General features: G+C 33.3%; 1 protein-coding gene across 11 annotated transcripts in view; it reads left to right on the top strand.

Moving 5' to 3' along the window:
* The window catches only part of Ccdc18 (coiled-coil domain containing 18), a 105,506-nt gene that overhangs the window by 2,537 nt on the left and 88,771 nt on the right, over positions 1-14,198 (top strand). For 8 of the 11 annotated variants that reach the window (XM_071618057.1, XM_071618058.1, XM_071618055.1 and 5 more), the window contains exons 3-8: positions 717-968; positions 2,606-2,780; positions 5,601-5,756; positions 9,144-9,250; positions 11,232-11,360; positions 12,327-12,423. In XM_071618057.1, coding sequence (XP_071474158.1) covers positions 835-968; positions 2,606-2,780; positions 5,601-5,756; positions 9,144-9,250; positions 11,232-11,360; positions 12,327-12,423 — 798 coding nt within the window. In that variant the 5' untranslated portion in view covers positions 717-834. Of the gene's footprint in view, positions 1-716; positions 969-2,605; positions 2,781-5,600; positions 5,757-9,143; positions 9,251-11,231; positions 11,361-12,326; positions 12,424-14,198 lie in introns of those variants that run through there. The other 3 variants (XM_071618056.1, XM_071618063.1, XM_071618064.1) reach the window with 3 other exon arrangements.

Raw genomic sequence — 14,198 nt, forward strand, 5'->3', positions numbered from 1 at the left:
AATTGCCTTCTAGGAAAATATGAAAGACTGTACTGATTACATTTTATCAGTGATTATGAAAATTCAAATACGTCATGTTGAAATTGACATAATAAAGAAGTAAAGGGGCTGTGGTTGTAGCTCAGTGGTAGAGCGTTTGCCTCACGTACTTGAGGCCCTGGGTTCGATCCTCAGCACCACATAAAAATAAATAAATAAAAATAAAGATAATGCGTCCATCTACAAGTAAAAAAAAAAAAAAGAAGTAGAAAAGAATAGTTGAACGTAATTAAAAGGTCTTTGTATCTTGCTGACCTGGATTAAAATCTTGGTTTCACTCTTTATGTGACCTTGAGCAAATTAATTTGTCTCTGAATTATACCTTCTTCATCCTTAATGTGGAACAAAAATACTTATTTTACGCACTTATTAAGAAGACTTAAGGGCTGGGATTGTAGCTCAGTGGTGGAGCGCTTGCTTAGCATGTGTGTGAGGTACTGGGTTCGATTCTCAGCACCACATGTAAACAAATAAGTAAAATAAAGGTCCATCAACAAATAAAAATACATATTTAAAAAAAAGAAGAAGACTTAATGTGCTTAGAAAAGAGGGACTGTAATGACTAGACCCTGCTTAAAATAAAAAAATCAGTCCACTCAGATTATATTGAATTATCTTTCATGACTTTACAGAGAAATTTATTATTGTTTTTGTTTTGTTTTAAATCACCATGAAAGATTTCACAACATTCGAAATAGAAAAATAATGAATTAAATTCCATTACTGTGAGAACCTTTTGACTGACACCACGGAATCTTTCAGGCAAGGTACAAGAATTTTTTTTTTTTTTAAGAAATGGCATCTAGTTCATCAGACTACTGTAATAAAGACAATGAAGAAGAAAGTTTGCTTGCAAATGTTGCTTCCTTAAGACATGAACTGAAGATAACAGAATGGAGTTTGCAGAATTTAGGGGAAGAATTATCCAGGTAAGTAAAATCACATATAGAATTCAGAGTGTGACTTTAATTTATGAATGTAAAATGTTTAGGTTCCATTATTACGTATTGTGGGTTTTTAAAAGATTTCTTAAAATGATAAAACTGTTTTTTGTATATCTTTATTTTATTGATGTAATTATTATTATTTTTTTAAATATTTATTTTTTTAGTTGTAGTTGGACACAATACCTTTCTTCCATTCATTTATTTTTATGTGGTGCTGAGAATTGAACCCAGGGCCCCACACATGCTAGGCGAGCGCTCTACCACTGAGCCACAATCCCAACCCCTTATTATTATTTTTTTAAAAATATTTTTTTAGTTGTAGATGGACACAGTATCTTTATTTTTATTTATTTATTTTTATGTAGTGCCAAGGATCAAACCCAGTGCCTCATGTGTACTAGGCAAGTGCTCTACCACTGAGCTACAGCCCCAGCCCTATATATTGTGTTTTTAATATACCTGGAATAAGATATAATTTCCTATGCATTTTTTTTTAGGTATTTATTTTTTAGATTTTAGGTGAATACAATATCTTTATTTTGTTTCTATGTGGTGCTGAGAATCAAACCCAGGGCCTCAAGTATGCATGCTAGGCGAGCGTGCTACCACTTGAGCCACATCCCCAGCCCCAGCCCCTACTCTGCGTTTTTTTTTTTTTTTTTTAATTTTTTATTTTGGGTTGTTCAAAACATTACAAATTTCTTGACATATCATATTCCACACTTTGATTCAAGTGGGTTATGAACTCCCACCTTCACCCCATACACAGATTGCAGAATCACATCAGTTACACATCCATTGATTTACAAATTGCCATACTAGTGTCTGTTGTGCTCCGCTGCCTTTCCCATCCTCCACCCTCCCCCCTCCCCACCTCTCCCCTCCCCTCCCCTCCTCTCTCTCTAAAAAAAGGAATATTAGAGAATAATTTACATATTTAAAAAAACAGTAATGGGTTAGGAATAAAAGCATGAAATAGTGAGGCATAGTGAGTGGTGAGGCACAGTAGTGCATGACCAAGGCAGGAGGATTGCAAGTTTGAGATTAGCTTGGGTGATTTAGTGAGACACTATCTCAAAAAAAAAAAGAAAAATGCCAGGAAGGTAGCTCGGTAGTGGAGTGCCTTTGTCAATCCCTAGGACTGCCAAAAAAAAAAAAAAGTATACAGTGTATATTTGGAGCTTTATATTAATCTTTCATTGCTGTGACATTTTTTTGAATCCTAAGTAACCTTAGCATAGATACTCAGGAAGTACATAGATTGCTAGTTTAATGTTAATTATGGTTTATTTATTTGTTTATTTGGGAATAAAATTTTTTAGTTTAGACAGGGTCTTACCAAGTTTCTGAGGGCTTGTTAAGTTGATGAGACTGGCCTCAAATTCATAATCCTTCTGCCTCAGCCTCCCAAGTGGCTGAGATTATAGGGTGTGCCGCTTGGCCTAATTATGGTTTATTTAAAATTTAGTTGGAATGTTGCCTTACATTTATAACTATAGATACAATTTTAAGCATCATTTCTGATTATTTCTTTTTCTTTCCTTATTTATTCTATAGGAATTTGTAGTGAATACTTAAACTATCTAAGAACTAAAATATACTTCTCTTTTTGTCTCTAGTGTTAGTCCAAGTGAAAATTCTGATTATACCTCTAATCCCTCAAGGACCGAAAGGCTCATTTTGGAAGATCTTGTTCAGCCTAGCCACCCAGGACTTTCGAACTACTCATCTTATAAAAAGCTTTGTAAAATGTCTGGTAGTAGTACTGAATTTCAAAAAAGTGCAAGAGATAAGGTTATTGTTTTTAGATTGTCTACTTAAGTAGTTTTAGTTTTAGACTTATATACTTAAAATGTGTTTTCTTTAAATGCCTGTTCAATTTTCTGTACTCTTTTTACTATAGGGTTCAAGAATTAAAAATGCATTTTTTTAATGTTCTAACAAGAACATAGTTATCTTGGTGTATTACTTTATTTTTAAACTTCTATATTTGTTGCCTTTTTATAGTTTAATGTCTTCTTTTCTCAAGTAAATTATAATTCCCTTGATTTTAGTATTATGCCCAATAGATAACAGATAATCAATTATTAATTAACTAACATATATTCACAATTTAGCTTTAATCAGGTGCTATGTGGTGCTATGGCACTATTCTCCTTTCATTATGCCTGAGTTTGTCAATGATGTTAGAAATCTTTTCCTGATCTGGAAATCTGTTCCTCTCTTTTACTGTATCTCTTTTTCTTACTCAACCCTTTCACTGACCTGCCCTATCTTCTTCCTGTTTATCGTGTCCCCATTCCCAAAATTCATGTTCATAGACAAGGTTGCATATACATATCATATGTTTTGATAAAAATTTGCTCTGTTTCAAAAAACCATTCTTTTGAGAGATTTTTCTGTAAGGATGCTGCATAATGAAATTATTTGAGCCTACATTTCAGAAAATAAATTCAATTCCATGTCTACAAAGAGTATGTAATTTTAGGACCTTTGATCCCTATCCTGATTCGAATTACTGATAATTCTTACTGTATATATTATATGTGTATAATCATTATGTTTTACCATAAGTAAAATCAAAAGATAGATCACAAGTTGAAAAGAAAAAGCTTTTAGTAACACCTATCAAAGAGAAAGGGTTAATCTATAGTATACATAAAGCTCCTTGAAAGTGAAAAGAAAAAGATAGTAACCCAGTGGTCAAAAGACATGAATGGAAAAGGAAATACAAATGATCTTCAGGCAAATGGATGGGTGTTACATTTCACTTACAGTAAAAGAAATTCAAAATGAAACTGAATTTAAGTACTAGTTGTTACTAATCATATTGTTAAACATCCAGATGTTTGACACTGTCTTTTGTGGTGATATGTGGAGGATATACATTGCTGGTGTGAATGCAAAATGATATAATCCTTATGGAGAGGCATTTGGCAATATTTACCTGCAAAACTATCCTATGGGTACATCTGTGTGAGTACAAAATGAGTCAAAATGAGTCATTAGAAATAACTTCAGTGCCCAGTGATAGGTGATTGAATAAACTATGGTTCATTCATGCAATGGAAACTATTATTTAAGGGAAAATTTTTTGAGTTTCTCTAAGTATTGATTATGGAGAGATTGCCAGTATATATTGTTCAAGTAAAAAATGCAAGGTGCAGAATAGAGTATAAAATATCCTCATTTTTGCATAAAGAGTCAAGGTAGGTGGGTAATTTGTATTACTTGTGTATGCATGTGGAATCACTAGAGTACTAAATAAGAAAATTATGAAAATGGTTACCTATCTACTAATGATTAGCTGGAGTCTTCTGTGTATTTTTTTTTTTTAAGATTTTTTAAAAGATGGACATAATATCTTTATTTATTTTTATGTGGTGCTGAGGTTCAAACCCAGTGCCTCACCCGTGAAAGGCAAGCACTTTACCACTGAGATATAACCCCAGCCCCTTCTGTGTATGCTTTTTCTATTGTAGTTTTGATTTTGAATTGCTTAAATATATTACTAAAAAAAAAAAGAAAGAAACCAAAACTAACGAGGTGGGATGGCAACATCTATAAATCCAATGGTTTAGGAGACTGAGGCAGGAAGATTGCATGTTCAAGGCCAGTCTTAGTAATTTGTCAAGCCCTAAGCAGTATAGTGAGACTGTGTATCAAAATACAAAATAAAAAGGCCTGGGGATGTAGCTCAGTGGTAAAGCATTTCTGGGTTCAATCCCCAGTGTCCCCTTGCCAAAAAAAATAATACAAATATTGTTTTGAAAAATCACAACCCCCATGAAAATTAAAATGTTTGTTAAGAAGAATATATTAAAAATACACATAATAAGGGCTGGGGCTGTAGCTCAGTGGCAGAGCGCTTGCCTGGCTCATGTGAGGCACTGGATTCAAGCCTTAGCACCACATAAAAATCAACAAATAAGGCTGGGTGCAGTGGCTCACACCTGTATTCCCAGCAGCTGTGGAGGCTGAGACAAGAGGATCATGATTTCAGAGCACCTCTGCAATTTAGCAAGGCACTAAGCAACTAAGTGAGACCCTGTCTCTAAATAAAAATACAAAATGGGGCTGGAGATATGGCTCAGTAGTGGAGTGCTCCTGAGTTCAATCCTTGGTACCAAAAAAAAAAATCAACAAATAAAATAAAGGCATGCTATCCATCTACAACTATAATTTTTTAAAATACACAGAACAAAAAATATTTTAATCTGTTATTTCTCTTTGTTGGTCGACATTTGGGTTCTTTTCATTTACTCTTATGGACAATGTAGTTCTGAATATTTGTATTTGTATATCCTCAGGTGCAAAAGTGCAAATGTTTCTATCAGATTTATACTCAGGAGAGAGATTGTTGATTTTAGCATCTTCAATTTTATTGGATAATACCAGTCAATTTAACAAAACATCCACTGTTTTCCAAGTCCTATTTAATGCATGCTTCTACAAGCAGTAGAAGAGAGAGTAATGATGTCTCAAGTATTTTCATCAGTATTCAATAGATATTTTATCTCTTTTTTAGCTTTTAATTTTGTTAATTATGTATCATTTTTCATTTTATGTAGTCCTTAACTAATTAAAAATAGACTGCTCTTTTTTATTTTTCAGATGTCTTTTTCATCTCCTGTGGATCAAGAAATTAAAAGTCTTCGAGAGAAACTTAATAAACTTAGGCAACAAAATGCTTGTTTGGTCACACAGAATCATTCTTTAATGACTAAAATAGAATCAATCCACTTTGAATTAACACAGTCAAAAGCAAAAGTATGTATTTGAAATGATCAATATGCCAACAGGAAATAGATGAAATCATTTTCATCTATTTGAAAAATATTCTTTTTATTGCCCTAATATGCAGCAATTTTTATTATGATACTACTGATATGTTAAGAAATTGATTTTAGCTGGGTGCGATGGTGCATGCCTGTAATCCCAGCATCTTGCAAAGCTGAGTCAGGAGGTTCACAAATTTGAGACCATCCTCAGTAACTTAGTGAAGCCATAAGCAACTTATTGAGCAAAATAAAGAGTGCTGGGGATGTAGCTCATTTGTAGAGGACTCTTGCGTTCAACCCTAACAATCCCTCTGCAAATAAAAAAGAAAATTATATCTTAAAATGATTTAGGGAAAGTTATAGTTTGTACATATAGAGAAATCAACTCTTAGAATTACCAGAGTGTTGTATTTCTTATATACAAGACAAATATAGTTTATTTATCTTCCTTTTTAAAGAGAATACACTGTCATTGTTGAAACTTTAAGGAGTAGAAGAAAGGAAGAAGAAAGATCACTCAAAAGTTTCTACCATCTAGAAATTACCCTACTGGTTGATTACATAGTTGAATCCAGACCCTTATTGAATAGTTTTGGGTTTTCCTATGGTTTTTATTTCATGTATAGTCAGAGTTTTTGTTTTCTTCTTTTTTTTTTTTTTGATGGTACTGGGAATGAACCCAGGGCCTCACGTATGTTAGTAAGAAGTCAAGCTCTTTACCACTGAGCTATTCCCCTAGCCTAATCTGAACATCTTCTGATGGATTTACTTAGCTTTTTCACTGATCATTTTTATGGTAGCATTATGTTTTATTGTGTGATTATTCCATAACTTAGTTGATGATTTTCCTATTTAAGTGGTTCCTATTTTTATTGTATGGTTGATGTTATAAAAAAATAGAAGTTGATTGAGCTCAGTGGTGCATGCTTGTAATCCCAGTGTCTTGGGAGACTGAGGCAGTAGGATCATAAGTTCAAAGCTAGCCTCAGCAATTTAGTGAGACCCTAAACAACTTAGCAAGACTCTGTATCAAAATAAAAAGGGGATGTGGCTCAGTGGCTAAGTGCCTCTGGTTTCAATCCCTGCTTCCAAAAATTAATAATAATTAATAAAAAATCGAAGAACTCAAGATGTCTAAAATTAGAAATATGGTAAATTATGTTATGCCTATAAAATGGGTTGTAACAAAAATCTTTTTAAAAATAATGAGATAAATATATCAGTACTAAGAGGCAAAGTTATTTGAATTACACAGAACATTAGGAGGTTCAAATGATATAACATATATAAAGACACTTAGGGTAATATCAGCACTCAAAAACATATCCAGGCTGTGGAAGTAGCTTGATGTTAGAACACTGGCCTTGAATATATGAGATTGTTGGGTTTCATACCCAACTCTTCAAAAAAAAAAATCTATTACTTCATATATTTAATGATAGAAAAACACTACAGAGCAAAACATATGTACAAAGTTCCCAGTTTTGCTTTTTATAAAAAGTGCATAAATATATGTTTGTATGTATATAGTTATACATGTGAAATACGTAAGGATAGAAAGTCTATTGGTAACTTCAAGAGGAACTGAAAGGTCAGAATGGGGCTTTCATTATTTACTTTTATGGTCTATCTGTCTAATCTATCCTTTTTTGTAGTCTATATAGTTTTTAAGTAGTGGAGTTAGGGGAAAGTATTTTTCTTTTCTACTTAAATATAAAGACAAATGACAAGGAGCTGGGGCTGTAGCTCAGTGGTAGAGCGCTTGCCTAGCATGTGTGGGGAGCACTGGGCTCGATTTTCAGCACCACATATAAATAAATGAACAAAATAAAGGCCCATCAATGTCTAAAAAAAAATTTTTTTTAAATGACAAAATGTTGTTCTTTTCCCAGCTTAGAGAGAAAATAGTGTAGTAATGAGCATAAAACTTCATTGGTCTTTGGGATTGTTTCTGGGATAGATTCCCAGAGGCAGAATGACCAAATTATAGGGAACAAGTGTTTTTTAGTCATTTCCTGCATTCTACATTTTTTTTTGTCCCCTTGAGGTAAAAAGACCATTTTTCCTGATTTCTTATGAGGCTTATCTTTTCAATATATTTGTTTGCCCATTTAGATTTCTGTGATTTGTCTGTTCACCATTTCTGTTTATTAAAAATGTTTTTAATTTTCTTCAACTATAATCTCTTTAAACTTGTAAATGCTTACTTAAACTCAAAAGAGATATAGATGGTTTTGTTTGTTTTACAAACTGGGCATTTAACCAAGGGATACTCTTGTCACTGAACTATATCCCCAGCCCTTTTTATTTTTTATCTTGAGACAGAGTCTTGCTAAGTTGCTAAGGCTGACCTCGAACTTGTAAACCCTCCTGCCTCACTCATTCCCTAGAGTCCTAGGTGTGTATTACCTTGTCCAGCTAAATAAAAAAAGAGTTTATTAACCACTGAACTAATAAGACTTTAACCTTTTCTTTAAAAGGACTTAAACATAACAGTTTTAAGTGGTAAGATAGGTAATCTCAACATTTTTTAAATTGTGTTTTAGATTACATGTAGTATATAGGGACTAAAAAATAGTTTAGGGAAGTTGTCTTTTCCAGGGCAGTTCACATGTTTTTTGGTTTGTTTGCTCTGTGTGTGTGTGTGTTTTTCTGGTATTAGGGATTGAACTCAGAACCTCTCTATTACTGATTTACATCCATATCTGTTTTATATTTTTCTTTTGGTACTGGGGATTGAACCCAGGGACACTTTATCACGGAGCTACATACCAAGGCCTTTTATTTTTTATTTTGAGACGTGGTCTTACTAAATTGCCCAGGCTGGCCTCAGCCCCTTGAATCACTGAGATTACAGTGATTACTGAGCCTACTTAAAATTAATTTTTAAAAAAATATTTATTTTTTAGTTGTAGTTAGACACGATATCTTTATTTATTTTTATGTGGTGCTGAGGATTGAACCCGGAGCCTCGCACATGCTAGGCGAGTGCTCTACTGCTGAGCCACAATCCCAGCCCTAAAATTAATTTTCAAATCATAGAAACTCAATTTTTTATGGTTTGATGTTTTATATTTAATATTCTAATTTATATGAAATTGTTTCTAGATGATGTCAGTAGATAGTCTTCTCCCCACTTGCCTACAGATACAATCAGTTATATTGGGATATTGAGGATATTAAGAGTAATGGCAAGACCTCACATGCTGAGACTGTTTTGTAATAATGACATGCCCATCTAAATGAAAAGATAGCATTACATTTGACCAGTGACTGAGGAGTTCTGTTGAACCCCCTCATCTGACAGGGAAAAGACTAAGGACCAAATAGATTATTTTATAAGAGAAAGTGCTCTAAAAGTTGTTTTATATCTTAGATTTCAGTGCTTGAGTCTGCTCAGCAACAGGCAGCCAACATCCCAATATTAGAGGAACAGATTATAAATTTAGAAGCAGAAGTTAAAGCTCAAGATAAAGTTTTGAGGTAAGTATACCTTTTTATAACTAAGATTTTTCATTTCCCACTTCTTTGTTATATCCTATTAAATCTTGTCCCTCCCCCCACCTCCAATAAATTTATAATAAATGTCCCAGGTAGTGTGCAGGTATCTTAGAACTTAGTGAACCGAATTGCAGTCAATCATAACTCCTCTTCACTGCAGATTACATGTAGTATATAGGGACTAAAAAATAGTAAATGTAAATTGAGGAGTTTATTTACATGGTTTTATTAAATATGAATTAGTTCATTTCTCATTGTATAGTAATACTACTCAGTGCTTCAATAAAGTGCAAGAAATAAAATATAAGAGATCAGGTACTTTATCATTTGTTTTTCTACCTTGGATAAATGGAAAATACATGCATACTCACTAGCATATTATGCTGTTTGATTCTCAGAGTGTAGTTCTGGGATTAGCAGTATTAGCATCATGTGGGAACATGTTAGAAATAAATTCTCAGGTCCTATCTCAGGTTTACTGAACCACAAATCATGGGAGGTAGGGCCACCAAATCTGTGTTTTAATAAGTGCTGTAGATGATTCTGATTTATACTAAAGTTGTTTTTCAAGTTCATCAGTTTTGTAATTTTCTTTGATATATAAAATTTTATATATTTTGTAGAGATATATATATATAATTTATGTTTTTATATATATAAAATTTAACTTCAACACATTTAAAACAATTCTTTGCTATTTTATAATTTTTTAAAATATTTATATTTTAGTTGTAGTTGGACACAATACCTTTATTTATTATTTTTATGTGGTGCTGAGGATCAAACCCAGGGCCTCACACGCGCTAGGTGAGCACCCTATCGCTGAGCCACAACCCCAGCTCCTATAATGTTGTTTATTGTGAATTTGTTCCCATTTCATTCATTGTTAGTATTTGGGAAGGTTACTGAATTTTTTTTTTTTTTTTTAAAGAAATAGGCTCTTGGGGCTGGGGTCGTGGCTTAGTGGTAGAGCGCTCTGCTAGCATGTGTGAGGCCCTGGGTTCAATCCTCAGCACCACATAAAAGTAAAATAAAGATATTGTGTCCAACTACAACTAAAAAATAAATATTAAAGAAAAAAAGAAAGATATAGGCTCTTGGTATATTGTCAAGGGTGGTCCCAAACTCCTAGGCCCAAGTGGTCCTCCTACCTCAGTCTCCTGAGTAGCTGGGATTAAAGGCAACCACACCTGGCTTGATTTTTGCATAATGTAATTATTTTGTAATTGGACTATTTCACATACTGTTGTTATAACAGTTTTTCATTCTAATTCTCCTTAGTTTTCTAGGTAGTTAATGATATTATCAGGAAATCAAGGAAATTTTGTTTTTTCCCCTCACTATTTGTACTTCTTACTTTTTCACTTTTATATTTTGTATTGGGTAGCACTGTCAGAAACATCGTTGGATGTGGAGGTGATAATAACCATCCTTTCTTTTTCTCTCACATTTTTTTATTGGTGTATTATAGTTGTATATAATGATGAGATTTGTTACATATTCATACATACACAATATAACAATAACATTTGGCCGATATCACTTTCTAGCACTGCCCCCCTCCCTCCCCACCCCCACCCCTTGGTCATCCTTATTTCTGAGCTATGTACTAATGGTTTCTAGTATATGACCACGAAATGTGAACTTTTACTTCAGATATATTTCTCATTTGATGGAAGCCTTCTTTTGTTCCTTATAAAACTCTTAGTTAACAAGTTATGAATATGCCTTTTTCTTTATCTCACATATTTGTTTCTCTTAACTCTCTGACTTAAATAATAGAACTCCTAATGTTGCATTATTCTTACATATCTGTTTTAATTACTTTAAGTCTTTTTAATGGTACTGGGGATACAGCTTATCAGTAGAGTGCCTGTCAAACATGCATGAGACCCTGGGTTTGATGCCCGCACCACACACACACACACACACAAAAAAAAATTAAATTAAATTTATTTTGTAGAGAGGCAGAAGATAAATTAGAGCAGAGCCAGAAAATGGTGATTGAAAAGGAACACAGTTTGCAAGAGTCCAAAGAGGAATGTATAAAGTTGAAGGTAGACTTACTTGAACAAAGTAAACAAGGAAAAAGGTAAGTGTTCAGAAAGCGAGGTACTTTCACATGAATTTGTTTATATATGGGGGAAAAAAAGCCAATAGAGAAAGGACTGAAAATCAGAGAGTAGTGGGAAGTTCCTTTGTGGGAAGAGTAAAGATCCAGTACTAGTATAGATTGAGTAATTCATCTTGGATGAGAGGAAGGTCGTGCAAAAGAATGTGATGTGAGTAGGTTTAAATATAAAAAAATGTTTTAGGTATGGGGGTTATATTGATCAAGTTCCATCTCAGTATTCTCAGTTAAATTTGAGAAATATGAGGAAAGGTGATGGTTAACTTAGAGATGAAATAGCAAGGTGAGGCTTAAGCAGTGCTTGGTGATAGTTGGATTTTATTTTTGTTGTTTTTGTTTAGAGTTTTATATCTTATAACAGTGGAGGTTACTGTTTATTAAAATACCTTTTAGAAATTTATTTGAACAAGTCACAGAATTTATTTGGTACTTTTAATATTTTAACAGTGTAATAGTTCTGTAATACCTAACCATTGAAAATTTACCATCTAACAGACTACTTCTCTAATCTGTCTTTTCCAGCTTAAGAGGAAATATTGCCAATATACAGGAATTTATGTATATTTTAGAGTTTGTTTTGTGTTATACTTTATTTTTTATGTTGGTAGGGTATGAAAATGATCATAATATAGTCTTCATTCTTCATTTTACAGGTTAAGCCTAATAATCTGTTTTACTATTAAAGAAACTTCTAATTATTACTTGTAATTAAATAAAAATTACTTTGGGGCTGGGATGGTGGCTCAGCGGTAGCGCACTTGCCTTGCATGTGTGAAGCACTGGGTTCGATTCTCAGCACCATGTATAAATAAATAAAGATCTATCAACAACTAAGGGAAAAGATATTAAAAAAAATTACTTTGGAACCTAACTATTCAAATATAGAGCATTCTTCACTTGTATTCATTATCTCTTTTTAAATTTTAGAGCTGAACGACAAAGAAATGAAGCACTATATAATGCCGAGGAGCTGAGTAAAGCTTTCCAACAATACAAGGAAAAAGTGGCTGAAAAATTGGAAAAGGTAAAAAGGCAGTTGTACAAATTCAATGTTTTGTACTATGCTCATATTCTGAAAATGAAGATAGTTACAAGCAGAGTATGTTTATTTATGGTTAAAGAAGAATACTTTTTATGATTTTATTCATAGTAAAATCATTTAAATAAAGAATTTTCAAAATTTATTTATATATTTTTCATATAATTTCTTTTTTTTGTTTTTTTAAATGGGGGTGTTGCTGGGCTATCTTGAACCTGTGATCTTCCTACCTCAGCCTCCCAAGTAACTGTTTTCAGGCATATATGACTGTGTCCAATAAAAGAAAGATTTTTAAAAAATATTAATTAAGGATACTATTAAATACATTTATTGTCAGAATAAAGTTTTTTTTTTTTTTAATCCAAGAAGATTAGAGTAGGGACACAATATAGAGAAGTATGGTATGAGTTGAGGTTGGAGCTAGAGAGGTAGAAGCAGGAGATTCATTCTCCTCACCTCCTGAAAATGAAGGCCAAGTAGATTATGTAGCCTTCAACTGGTCTCCTTGACCTACCAGCCCAAGAGGAGCCCACTTCCCCTGATGCATGGTTGCTTAAACTGATCCCATATAGGAATATAATGACTTCTTTACATTTATTTAATATCTTATTAAATAAGACTTCATGATAGCCAGGCATGGTGGCGCACTACCTGTAATCACAGTGCTTCAGGAAGCTGAGGAAGGAGGATTGTGAGTTCAAAGCCAACCTCAGCAAAAGTGAAGCTCTTAGCAACTCAGTGAGATCCTGTCTCTAAATAAAATACAAAATAAGGCTGGGGATGTGGCTCATTGTTCAAGTGCTCCTGAGTTCAAGTTCAAGTGCCCCTGTTACAAAAAAAAAAAAAAAGACTAATAAATCCTGTATGGAGAAAGGTCATGAGTTGGATATTCAGATATTGAGCTCAGAACAGGTCTAGTAAAGAGATACCAATATGGGATACTTCCATCTTGGGATAATAATTAAAGAGAACTCAATGATTCTGTTAAAGAGAGCAGAGAAAAAAATCTTTAAGAAAGGTAGAGTAAGAAGATTCAGAGTACAGATAACCATAGAATGTTCACTTATTAAATAATTACCGAGTTCCTTTTACATGCCAGGTTCTATACTAGTCTCTGAGAGGTTCAGTTATACGTAACACATAATGCCTCCCTAGGGGTCACAGTCTAGTAAGATTTGCAGGTATATAGACAAATAAGTTTAGTATTTTAGAAAGTATAATAAATTATTTGGTATGGTTGGTGACATAAAGGGAGATTTAACAAAGTGGTGGGTTCAGAAGAGGCTTCATGGAGGAGATACGTGAGCTGCTAGAGTATTTCAAAGATGATGGCATATCATTAAATAGTTTTAAGCCGAGGAAATGATCAAACACATGTTTCAGGGTGCTCATTCTGATATCACTGTGAATTGTATTGGAGAGAAGGATGCAAGTCAAGGACACTCTGAGAGACCAGGCAAGAGTTACTGAAGATGATGGATATGTATAGAGAGATATGAGAGCTGTTAATCAGTGGCGTCTAGTAACCACTTGAATATATTAGGAGCAGACAGAAAGAGAGAAAAGTATACTATTGTTAGGTTGCTAGTTTGAGTGCATCATGAATAAAAATACATAATTTTGGGGAAAAGATGAATTCTATTTTGGAATGTCTATAGAATATCTAGAAGTAGATATTTGTGTCTCCCAGTCTTGTCTTAGACATTGAAATCTGGACTAGAACTGCATTTTAAGAATCGACAGTATTTAGGGGCTGGGAT

Source organism: Marmota flaviventris, chromosome 10, assembly GCF_047511675.1.
Source record: "Marmota flaviventris isolate mMarFla1 chromosome 10, mMarFla1.hap1, whole genome shotgun sequence".
Taxonomy (NCBI): Eukaryota; Metazoa; Chordata; class Mammalia; order Rodentia; family Sciuridae; genus Marmota; species Marmota flaviventris.